Source organism: Echiichthys vipera (genome assembly GCF_963691815.1).
Source record: "Echiichthys vipera genome assembly, chromosome: 8".
NCBI lineage: Eukaryota > Metazoa > Chordata > Actinopteri > Perciformes > Trachinidae > Echiichthys > Echiichthys vipera.
Window position 1 is genome coordinate 4,188,694 of NC_139833.1, and position 13,421 is coordinate 4,202,114.

Sequence of the window (13,421 nt, forward strand, 5' to 3'; positions counted from 1 at the left end):
GTCTGGCATTGTGACGTGTTGTGCTTTAAAATAAAGCGATCACAAAGCAAATATGTTTCTCACTGGTCATTTAAAAGCAAAACAAACCCTTTGAAAGCCCACTCCGCGAAATCTAACAGAGCTCTGCCTCCCTGTTGTTTCTGCCTACTCTCACTACGCCCATTACTCTTCCCTGAACTCTGCTTTTCATTACAGCGAGTTTGGTGCCACTGATATACCGTCAAATATTTCAGCCTCGCAGATAATGCAGCATTTATCCGCCTCGACAATTAATTCATCTGACATCTGCGCACATTAATATTCATTACCCATCGCCACTCGTGACACACCGCCACCCCCGCGCTGTAGATATGATAGTGAGATGGTGCAGAAATGTGCCGTGAGTGTGTTTTTAAGGGCACTCCAGTGATTAATAACCATTTGTCTGTTTGGTTTTGCAGGCTTGTTGTTTAATGCCTCGACAGGTCTCTGCCTGTGTGTAATGGGCTGACAATTTGGTATGTTTTCCAAGTGTATGTTTCATGTCGGGGCCGTGAAGAGTTCAATACAGATGGATATCTCAGAGCAGGTCAGTGGGAGGAGGTGTACGAATCCCATCTTTACTGCTCAGCACTCATGCACGGCCATGAATAAAGAAGGCTGCACACACCAATGCTCACCCACTATGGATGCAAGCACCTAAATAGAAAGAAATAGGGTCATATGTCCCCTTTTAAAACAGCTTTAACATGAAAAACACATCATTCTAACATCATCTCACATCACACATTCTCTGTCGACATGTTCAGCCACATGTTTATGATGTTTACAGTCAAATATTCAAACTAAAGACTTTACACATCTTACTAAAGATCTATTTGAGATCTACTCTAGATTTTTAAACATATATGGGTTTGGTTTGTTGTTGTTTAGCTGTAAAGTGTGAGTCTGTGTCGAGTGAGACTGAAGATGTGTGCTGTGTGTCCAGTGTGCTGGAGTTCTCAGACAGAACTGTCAACTAGTCGCATGGTTGCTTTTTATCTTCAGTATGACATTCATCCATCCATTCATTCATTTATTGCAGGCAGCATTCATTACAGCAGCATTTGCACAGAAAACAGCAACATTTGAATGCAATTTGTGCCTGAAAAGGAGCGGGAAGAAGAAAAACTCTTATCTATCCCCCACCCCCTTTTTCTCATCAAGTGTCTTAAACAGAGTGTGTGTCGTCACTTCCTGAATTTATGCCAATAAATGTAAAAAAAACAACACCTTACATAAGGTTTAGGCAGCTGATCTACTTGAAGAAAATTAGAGTTATTATTATACTTTTATATTGGATCATAATGGTGTTTAGCAAAGCAAGAGAATGTCAGGACAAGTCTAAGATGGTAATGAATGCAATTATTGATTTAAGATAACCCTCCGTCTACATATTGTGACCAAATAAAACGACATTGGCTGCACTCAACTTATATACATATATATAACTTATACAGGGAAAAGGTAACTGAGTTGTGCAGCTTTTCTAGCCTTTTAAAAAGTGTCATCGGACCAAATCAATCTGACTCTGCACTTATGGACTCTGTGGTAGCAGCTACACATGGTTTTATGTCCCACTCAACTTATTTACATATATATATATAACTTATATAGTGATATAACTTATACAGGGAAAAGGTAACTGAGTTGTGCAGCTTTTCTAGCCTTTTAAAAAGTGTTAATGGACCAAATCAATCTGACTCTGCACCCATGGACTCTGTGGTAGCAGCTACACGTAGCGGCAGTTTTATGTCACGATGCCAGACGAAACAGTCAACTCTGTGGAGTTGGCGAATTCAGACTTCAACTTAACAACTAAGCAACTAAAGTACAGATGCAAGACAACAGATATGTGTCACTACACTACTTTATGGCGGCTGTGATTCATTCGAACCTTTACAATTGTAAGAAAAACTAAATTTCTTCAATATTTGCTGCACATGAATCACTACTATGCTTCTTTCATTGAAAACCTGAATGTTTAATTATCGAGTGGCTGCTCAACGTTCCCACGGCCCTTGAACACCCCACAGTTCACGTCCTTTATGTAGCGGTAAGAAGACGTGTGAAGAAGAGTCGCCAGTGAATAGAAGAGTGGATCCTTTTGAAAGCAGTGATACTTTTAGAAATGCATTCAAGACTACACAACCACTGTTACTTGAGACCTCCAATGTGGCAGCCAAAGGGTGCATTACAGTACAGTAGATGTCGGGGTTGCTCAAGAGCAAATTGCTCAACTTAACGGTCGGAGATTTGTAGCTAAGTAACTCTGGGGTGACGCACGGGATGTAAAGAAATCTTAAAATAACATAAAGACTAGCATGTATGTGAGATTAACTACGTAGAAGTCGTTGTTAATAATGTTTTTCACCTACGTTTGAACTCAGCAGAGGAGCATTATTAATATTTGTCGCACGTATGAGTCAGAAATCACCTGAACACTCCCTCTGAACGTGATATGAGCACGTGGTCGGCATCTCAACCGTTTTAATGGTTGTGTTTTCACCTCAAGCAACTTTTAAGACTCAAGTATGAATAGGTCACACTTGACACATGGGTCCTGGTACATGATGAGAACCATAATGTGCTCCTTAGGCAGAGGTCAACTTAATCACAGAGCGCACAACTCAATGTGTTTCCAATTCCTTTAAAAGCTTCTATCGTTGCAGCCATAGGGAAGATTTCATCGGGCCAATTTCATGACACACTGTTATAAGAGGCAGCTTAAAGACTATTACGGTGCAGGAGACGGAGAGAGCAAGGCTCCGCGGCAGCTAAAGACGTAATCCTCCACAGAACCGATATGAAACACAACAGATAGAATAATTAAAAATAATCCACATCTGGTTCCTGTCGGGTGCTGGAAGTTGCAGTTAGTGTTTGTTTACTTTTTCAACAGGTTTTGAAGCAGGAGCTCCCCGGAGAGAGTAGGAATGTTTTTCGGCAGACACCTGGCCGAGATAACCGGATTTAAGCGGCCACCTGGCTGCAACGTGATGAATATAAAGTCACACACAGTCAGCACACAACAATGTGCACCGGCCAAAATGTAATTAAAAAGGGGATAATAGGCAAACACAGAGTACAAATCCAATACAGCAGGCGTGAGTTCATGAGCACTCGGTTTTATAAGTTTGAACGTTCATGCCAACAAACCAAAGAATTCAGTAAGCTTAAGACAAACTATTTCATACAACAAGTTACCGTATTTTCCGCACTATAAGTTGCACCTAAAAACCTTCAAATGTCTCAAAACCCGACAGTGCGCCTTATAATCCGGTGCTCCTTATATATGGACCAATATTGAGCCACAACAGGTCTCCAACTACGGTGAGCAGCCGCCGACTCTATTTTCCCCCGTAGAAGAAGTAACGCGCGGTGCATGTTGAGATATACGACTGCGTGAAGCGTGCCGTTTCATTTCCATGTGTGTGTTTGTGTAAAGAGCCCAAAATGGCTCCTGTTAAGAGACACGCTTACGACGTAGAGTTTCAACTCAAGGCCATTAGTCACGCAGTAGAACACGGGAATAGAGCAGCAGCCAGAGAGTTGAACATGAACCAATCAATGGTGCCGAAGTGGAGGAAGCAACAAGACGACCTCCCCTGACTGTTTTGTTGACGTTCCCTTTAGCACAGCTTCATCTAATGGATGCATAACGTAACCCCAGCCTCCACTGTAGCGTCTGTTCTATGCACCTTATAATGTGGTGCGCCTTATTTATGAAAAAAGTTTCAAAATAAGACGTTCATTGAAGGTGCGCCTTATAATGTGGTGCGCCTTATAGTGCGGAAAATACGGTACATCTCAAGTAAACCTGTACTGGCCACACTTAAAGCCGACTGTCATAGCCTCCCCATGGCTCTCTCCAATAATTCTGTGGTTTTCTTTGTTGTGTCAATAAATCAATGTCCAAACGGTGATAATGACACACCCTCTCAGACAGTCTCTCCTCAAAGGCAGTCTTGGTTTTTACAAACAAAAAAGTGACAAAAGTAGTTGTGCAAAGAATGGAAACTGGTTTTGAGTAAGAGAGAAGTTGAATTCTCTCTCTCGCTCTCCAAGTCCTGTAACATTTGTGGTACAAAGAACAAGCTCAGTGTGAGACCAACACACTTCAGCTTGTGGCTTTCATCAGTGTTATGTATTGTGATGGCCCTGATGAAGACCACAACATTAAATCGATCACATTCAGAAGTTGTTCTTTATACTGCCAGTTGGAGTTTTTACCTCTCCATGAAAGTCAAAGACCCTTTACGTCTACTGTCAGAGAGAGAGAGTTGGGCCCTTCTGTGTGGAGTTTGCATGTTGTCCCCGTGTCTGCGTGGGTTTTCTCCGGGTTCTCCGGTTTCCTCCCACAGTCCAAAGACGTGCAGGTGTTCGGTTCATTGATGACTCTAAATCGCCCGTAGGTGTGAATGGTTGTCTGTCTATGTGTCCTGTGATAGACTGGCGTCCTGTCCAGGGCGTACCCCGCCTCACGCCCGATGTCAGCTGGGCTCGGCTCCAGCCCACCCACGACCCCGTTATGAACAAGCGGTTGAAGACGGAAGGACGGGCTTTCTATAATGCTGACTCAAACCATGCTGCTCTTAGCGGGTTGTGGCGACGTCTCGCCGACCGCAGCCAACCCGTGATGACCCCCTTTCTCCCCGTCAAACAAAAACATTTGTGCTAAAGGCCAGAAAGACGTTTTTTTTTAAAGTCTCTGTGTTCAGCTCTCAGTACCTTTGTAGCTGAATCTGCGTGGTATGAAGTTTAGTTTGTATTTTCAGATATCTGCTTAATTTTAACTGTTAGGTTACGCGTCTGCGCGTGCTCCGTAGGTCATAACTGCCCCTCCCCGCTCTGCGGCAGACTGAGGCCCTACCTCATTCTTCTTATGTCTGACTAGCCTGTGTGTCCTGCAGGGATCTCTGAACTATAAAAATTCAATATGTGAGCACCGAGTCCGTAGCCAACCATCGGCACACCGGCCAACTGGGGGTTGATTTAATCAACAGTGAGTCCATCCAACTCCTAAAGTGATTGCATGTTGTGCGCAGCGAATGTAAAATACCAGAGAGGTGGTGCTTCTGAGTCCAACATTCATTCTCGACAGAAGGGCAGCAGCTACAAAAAGAAAACAACAAAGAACCCGAGTTTGGGGAATGTGCAGCAAGCAGGAAAACACAAACCTTTCCTGTCGGTGCCGTTGGGAACCTGCGAGGTGTTGATGCCCTTGGCGATCTCCTGGTTGGTGGTTTCCTTGGTGACCGCTGAGCCTTTGAGCTTACTCTTCGGAGCATCCAGGGCTTTTAGCTTCTTGGCATGTTTGGTCCCCTTGTAGTGGGCCAGGGCTTGGCTCTGTGAGGGGAACAAATAACAGGCTCTATTTAACGCTGGGAAAGCAGCAAAACACAGAGCCAGGACGAAATGGAATATGAAAACTCGAGGAACCCCGAGTCAATGAAGCACACTAAACACAATTAACAGGGGACAGTTGATATGTCAGGCTGTCCAGCAACATGTGCAAAGTGGTCTGTCAAAGTCATTTTTTTGGTTTTAGTATTATGTGTTTTATTTTTTGGATGCATCGCAGGGAAAACAAGAGCACTCAAGAGCATTCAAGAGCATTTTTAGATTGAATTCAAAAGGCTTCAGGCTATATTAGTAAAAACAGCATTTTGCGATTGCAGTCAACTTCTTCTCTTGAACTTCCTCTTGATTTTTCCTGCCCCTGTGTAGCTGAATTCACATTGGTCCAGCCATTCAAACTATAAAAGGGTGTTAATGAAACGACCATTCAGTGTGAATATGACGCTAATTTCTTTATTCATAAAAATAACAGCGGGCTGTCACTGATGTCTGTCTGTGTGTGTGAGTGTGTGTGTGTGTGTGTGTGTGACCCATGATGTTTAATTTATGGAGTGGCTGTTTGCTTTTAAAGTCTAAACACGTAGCGCCACGGAGATTCACCTTCACAAAGTCTTCGCCCAGACACACAGAAGTGGGACACATGCAAAGACTTTGAGCTGTCCTTGTTTACCTCTGCACACATCCCTGCATCCTTGGCTGTGGCAGAAATGAAGGTATCCAGAGAGATGCTATTGCCTCTTGGAATAAATAAGTGTGCCAACCGTGCCCCACAGGACATTTGTAAGCATCTTTATTTACGGGCCACACGGGGGATATTAAGTAAAGACTGCTGGGACAAAGGCTCCGTTCCAGGGAGTATTCTCTGTATTATCATGTAAGCAAATCATTGCTTTTGTTCTTCTTCAGCAATTAGTGTCAAGTGTTGGTTACATCAACATCACTGAACTCAAAATGTTACTAAAGAAAAGTGTAGACCTGTATCAGCAAAATGTATTTAAAGACTCAAGTCAATCAGACCAATCAGAGCAGACTTAGCCTTTGGAGGAGGAGGGGCTTAAAGAGACAGTACAATTTGAAGGTAACAGGAGGGTTAAGTGCCTAACGATGTTTATCCTTGGGGTTAATTTGACCCCAGCAATTTAAACATCCAGAAAATGATCAGAATCAAAGTTGTTGCTCATGTTCTTATGTCAGGTACTCTGTGTGTATTTGTTGACGGCCTAAATAGCATTTTAAATTAAACACAGCACCCCAAACACCTTCTTATACATGTATTTGGAAATATACAAGGAAAAAAACCCAAATATCTCACTAATTTACCTAAAACTGTATTGAAGGATATTAATGTGGTTTTATAGTAAGTTTATTATGAATTTAAAAAGTACAATTTTGTGTTATTTATAATATTTGGAATGAAAGCAATTTCCATTATCAAGGACAGTAGCGTGTATTTATAAATATTTTTATTGTTAAATACATAATAATAATAATAATAATGATTATATCGTCCAAATGATCAACACGACCCAAAGGAACAACGATGCGACAAGTTTGTGTTCACGACATGAAAAGATATAATCATTCAATCAATTTGATCAATTTTCCCAGTTGTCCCTGTTAAATAAGGAAAAGTCATTGAATATAAAGCAAAAACAAATGATGTTAAGCATTTAGTTAGAGATGTTAAACATTGAATTGGGTCAAATTGACCCCAAGGATAACAGGAGGGTTGAACAGGACGAATACAGGTATAGTCAGACAGACTGAATGAGAGATATAATCTGTTTATTTTTAACATTAAAGTTGTTGTTTAAGTAGATTTTTTCATGTAGAAAATGACCAGTAACTATTGAAGGCTTTCAGAACATTAAAATAGCAGCAAACAGTTATCTGCTATGTCAGGATACAGTGGAGTAATGGCGTCCTGAGCAGAGAAAGAAGTCACTCTCCCTCTGTGTGTTTGTGTTGTAGTCAGAGTTCCTGTTGTTTGTTTTGATAAATGGTCTTGACATATGTGCAGCTTCACATATTCTCATCAACAGGTTGGTAGAATATCTTACGAAAGACTGTATGACTTTCTATTTAAGGCTGAAAACAGCGACCAGAAGTGGATTGCAGCAGTTTCCAATAAGGAAGTGCCAAAAATTGCAGTTCTCAAAGTGTCCACTAGGAGCCGGTTTCATTATAGAGCAGTTTCTCATTGACCCCCATGTTAAACAGGCTGTTTTCTTTTTTTTTTTTACAGCGTAATTAAACCTTTTTAAGGTCAAATTTTTTTTTTATTGGAGGTTAAATTTATATATATAATTAAGGCCTTAAGGCGTGGCCTCTTGAGTGACAGCTAGCCTCTGGCCCTCACTTCTCCTCGGAGGTAAACATCAGCCAGATGGGCGTATCTCCCTCCCCCCAACGTCACATACATGCCCTTTTTTGGTCTGACAAGATGGCGACTCCCAGAGGCGAGGACGACTGGATCAAGTTACGAAAAAAGACCCACGTCCCAATCTGCGGCGATAGATCAGCGATCTTATACTACGGTTACTCATTTTAACATGAGAAATTCACACAGAATAAATACCTGGAATACACACATTTTACGTGTGTATTGCTTTTTACACGATATCATGCACACCGTGAATGAGAACAGTCTGTCATGTTAGTGCGTGTAAAAAAACGTTGGTATTTCACGTATTGCGGTGAGAGCTGTGTGGAGGCATTCACAGCTGACTTTATTCCCCAGTATTTTGAGTACAGCCCCTTTTAAGTATATATTGTGGAATAAAAAGTACAATATTTCCCTCTGAAATGCAGTGGAGTGAGAGTATAAAGGTGCAAATATGTCAAAATTGTAGTACTTTTAATGTATCTAGTGTTATTTCACGGCTGGCAGTGGTCAGACTTTTTGACTTGTGAGAAAAAGAGCCCCGTTTGCCGAGGCTGTGAAATTACTGAGGTGTCTTAAATGTTTTCCCTCCGTTCTGGAAATCCTCTCTGGATCAGGCGTCCCTTTTTCAAACTAAGTGAAAGTCTTGTTCTGGCGTGAAACTATTCATTTCGACCCACATCCATCACTCTGCAGGTACGCGGAGACATAAGTTATTTTTCTTTGTCGTGAGACTCAGGTGATACCATGGATGAGTGTTTAACGTCACTGGGCCAATAATTCATCTTTCATTAGAGCGATGAAGCGGCAGAATCGCCTGAATTCCACGTCTGACACGTGCATGATTAAAACTGGGAAGGACATCATTTGTTTCCCTTCCAGGTGCTCTGCGAAGGGGAAAAGACATCAAACAAATCACAGTCTGTGGGTTGTTCTAGGAATTTAGAGAGGCTGTCTGGAAACCAAAAGGTCACGGTTTAAATCCTGTGTATCCATCAGCAGACGTGCGCCAATGAGCCCGTTTTGGCACTGTAAGAAAACTGAAGGTGACTGTCGGCTCAAATGTAGATTATACTTCGTCCTTCCTCAGTCCTGAAAGGCATGACTTTGGGCACACTCACACTGTCCTTCCGCACCGGGCCAAAACCGTTTTTTCAGCTAAAGCCTAGTGCGTTTGACCAGTGTGAGTGCACCCGCTCCGCGCATAACTGCGACCAGAGGGCCGTCCACGGCCCGTCTGAGAGAGGTGGGCTTTTGTAGAGCGTGTTTGCACATGTACGAGCATGAGCGTGCGCACGTGTACGAGCAGGAGCACGATGCCTATGGCGCTTCTGACGTAATTTATGTGCGCCTGTTCAGACATAGAAAATAGAAGGAGGGACCATACGCGGACATTTAACAACAACAACAATGGCAGCGAAAGGTTCACGTTGGTGTGATGCGGAGGTGGAGTGTTTACTGCAGATTTGGTCGATGAAAAGATTCAAAAACAGTCGACAAGACGCACAAAAACTCTGAGGTCTATGGAAAGATTTGGAAACAAAGCGACGCATCGCGATGACATCATCAACGCGTGTGACGTGTTACGGCGTGATGACGTATGGACAGCAGGAAGCATTTGCACGAGGCCCAGGCAGTGTGAGTACAAACGGGTCTGGGGCGCGGGGGGAGAGGGAGGGGGGGACAAGTACCCTAAAGCCCGGGGCGCGGTGCGGAAGGACAGTGTGAGTGCGCCCTTTGTGACGGGGTCCTACCTGAACACAATGTTCTGTGGAAATATAACTGTGTTTTCTTATTTGGTTCTAATATTTCGTGTTGCAGAGAGTGCAAAACAAATCAGCAGCTGACAAATTACTGGAAGTACACTTGAATGATTGCACAGTTGTGTCTGTTTATAGCCCTTTTCACACATGCACTTCAAACCTGAAATTATCCAGACATTACCCGCTGGAGCTGTGAAAGAAAGAAAGTGTAATCTGCGATTGAGCCCATGTGTGAATAAAGCGACTCAATGCCCAGAGTACTCAAGGCGAGGGTGATGAATAAGGGTGATTAACACTAAGATGGCACCAAAAAATGTGTAACCGCAGGGACGACGAGGTTTGAGAAGTTCTGTCTGTGAGGGCCGACGCTGAAACCATCAGTCCTGCCTCCTGCACGCTCCTCTCAGGCGCCACCGTCGCCTAAACCCAAGAGTATTTTCAGTATGTGAGAATCCCCTGCTACAGGTGACACAGTGGTGGTTAGCACTGTCGCCTCACAGCGAGAGGGTTTCTGGTTCGAATCCCGGCTGGGGCTCTTCTGTGTGGAGTTTGCATGTTCTCCCCGTGTCTGCGTGGGTTTTCTCCGGGTTCTCCGGTTTCCTCCCACAGTCCAAAGACGTGCAGGTGTTCGGTTCATTGATGACTCTAAATCACCCGTAGGTGTGAATGGTCGTCGGTCTCTGTTCGTCTCTATGTGTCCTGTGATAGACTGCCGTCCTGTCCAAGGTGGACCCCGCCTCACGCTCGATGTCAGCTGGGATCAGCTCAAGCGACCTTAACAGGGACAAGCGGTTGAAGATGAATGAATGAATGACAGACTCCTGCTGTGTACGACATATGTAAACGAGGAACTCTTGACATTGTCCAGAGTCCTTTAGTGCACATCAGTAACCCCAAATCGGCCTAACCCCGGTTAAGGGAATAACCAGATAATTGAAGTTCCCCACGTATACAAGAAAGGGGGTTGACTGGGAAAATTACGAGAGTAACTCGACCTCCGGTGCAGTAGGTGGCGCTACGCTAACACACAGCTGGTTGGAATGTGGCTTTTTTCCCGGTTCCCTTTTGTCAAAATAACAAACGTAATAAACTGATCTTTGGACAGAATTACGACAGAAACAGGTCTTTTTGGTACTGATCTTTCTTGCCATGGCGAAGTCCTCCCTCGGTTTAAAGGTAACGCTCTATTGTTGATGTTTCCTGGCTTCTTCTATATCAGGGTCAAAAGCCACTGCAGCAGAGTGAGGAGGGGGAGCAATAACCCACGGAGCATACGCAGAAGCGAAACCCGATAGTAGCACGGGAACGCTGTTTACATGCACGAATAATCTGCAGGAGTTATCTGAGTCTGTTAACTGGGGTTTGATGTTTACATGGTGTTTGAGAAACAAGAGTAAGCCCTTAACCCGAATATAATCAGGTTTTTAAACTGCATGTAAACGCACTGATTGTGTCTTTTGGATTTGGATTTCACTCTGTACTGGTTAAATGTTTGAATACACCCCAGTAAGCCTCTGCTGGATGTGCAAATAAGCAACCTCGCTCATTAACATCTTTATAAGGTGATAAAAGGTCAGTCGTTGTGTAAATAACCAGGCAACAAAAAAAGCTATGTACTGTAATTAATGCATCATTAAACTAACATTTCACACATAAGGAAATAAAACCTCCTTGTTTATTATATGCTGTGAATGTAGCAGTGTTGCTCTTCTCGTGTGGGGTAAGACACACACACACACACACACACACACACACACACACACTATCTAAACGTTCATTTGTGTTAGCTCTAACATAGATAGATACTTGAGGCGTGAAGCTTCAAATGCTTGCTGTTACATCACAGCAGCTCAGTTTATCAAATAGCGGATCCGTATTTATAGTTTCTTGATCTACATGTGTGCACAAGATGGTCCTCTTTTGTTTTGTTTAAAGTCGCGTGGTTCATCAAACATCCTCCCTTTTGTATTGAAGTGATTATATTTTCATTTCCTACCTCCTGATCAAAATGGATACGGTCTATTAAACAACACATTCAATTAAACTTTAAATAACTCTGTGGTTTGAGTCACGGCAGAAATCTGATTAAGAGCGTCGAGGCACGGAAGATAGACTCAAAATATTCAGTTCAAATGAAAGTAACATTCATCCAGATATATGGAAAAAATCCCGTTTGACAATTTAATTACAACATCAAAGTGTCTGGAACGTGTTGTTCTGGCTTCATAATTCAATTAACTCAATGTGATTTCAACAAGACGATTAAACATGTATATTCAGGACGCAACAGACAGACAGTACAAACAGAAACCTCCTATAACGAACAGTACCGGAGGTCGGCACAGAGGAAAGTTTACCATTGTTCCAGCTGTGTATGATTTCAGTTGACTCCCGCTCGCATAAAGAATCAATTGCCAATTTAATGTTCAAATAAAAGCATCTCCAAAGCTAACATCTATGTAATGGAGGGTAAACCCACTTCAATCATTTTTATTTGTGGAATAGTTTACTCCGGTTATTCTTCATCGTCATCGTTTAGACCATTTCTTATGGAGTTGGAGTTGTCTCCTACTATTTATGTGTGGTACAGAGTTTATGCACCGTTTTTAGCCAGTCGTAAATCTTTATGACCTAGATTCACAGAGAATGGGCCAAGTTGTGAAGCCAGTATACAGATGGAGGGACAGTGCGTTCAAGGGCGATAGGGGATGTAAATTAAAGCCTGTAGTGATGCAGATTTTGGGGGTTTTCTCCCTTGCATGTCCTCATCACTGTACTCTATCTACTGTGTTCTCTAGTCAACACATGCAGAACCCCCTTCAGCCACATTCATGCAAATCACTTAACACCCCAGCAAACGATCCCACAACAAACAGTGGTCACCTCCAGTGTGGGCCTCAGTCACTGTCACAGTGTGCGGGGGGTGGTCAGGTATCATGGGAGACGGACACACCTCAGGGCCGAGTCACACGAGAACGAGTTGTCCTATAAACGCACATTTTTAATACCGGTGAGGCCGACCATCCACGCGCAGCCGGCGTTATCGGAGCCTGAAAACAGTCTTTGCTGTAACCAGGTCCCAGAGTGGGAATATTTGAGTACGCCCCCCGTGGCGTTGTCATCTTGACAGCAAGACCACATACTTTGTTAACGATGCCGTCATCTCCACACCTCCGACCTCTAACCCCCACGGTGTCACATAACAACAACAACAGTGCTGCTGCCTCGGGAGACAGACACGGACCCACAGACTAACCTGGAATCTGAGGCACATGCATGGGAATGAATTAGACCGACCACTTATTCTCCCTTTTCCCTGATGCTCTGAATAAGACGCTAAATTGGTCGCTAGTGGCTGTTTATAAATAAAGTTGCCAAGAAGGTCGCAAAAAGTAGCGAGACAGTGCCCGCCTGTGAGTGCCTTGGGACGGGGAACGGCTCACAGCAGCACCCTCTAGGTGAGTCATTTGTGGTGTGACGGACGTCTAAACCCAACAGAAATGAAGTCATTTTTGAAATAGTTTAAACCAGGATGCAACCAGAACCTGGCTGTTGCTGCACATATATAATAAAATAAGGATTAATATACGTTTAATTCTTACTGTACTCTATCTACTGTGTTCTCTAGTCAACCTGCCAACATCATCCATGTGCAGAGTTTTGCACTCGTATAACTTAATTTACATTTGCATCCTCGGTCTGCAGCGCTCTTATTTACCCACTTACACGTCACATAAACAGTATTGCCGTATAGTCTATGCTCCCACGGATCCTTGACTCTCTCTGTCCCCTCAGACACAATTTAGGAACAAACTACAGCAGGAAATGAAGCTTTCCAGCATGATTCCTCGAGGGGATTTTAAACTTATATTTATGAAATCTAGAGAAAGCGTCCG

At 43.3% G+C, this 13,421-nt stretch overlaps 1 protein-coding gene across 1 annotated transcript in view; it reads right to left on the bottom strand.

The window, feature by feature from the left end:
• Positions 1-13,421, bottom strand: part of znf385d (zinc finger protein 385D) — a 107,656-nt gene that overhangs the window by 26,295 nt on the left and 67,940 nt on the right. Inside the window, exon 4 of the mRNA XM_083918564.1 lies at positions 5,199-5,367. Coding sequence (XP_083774690.1) covers positions 5,199-5,367 — 169 coding nt within the window. The remainder of the gene's footprint in view (positions 1-5,198; positions 5,368-13,421) is intronic.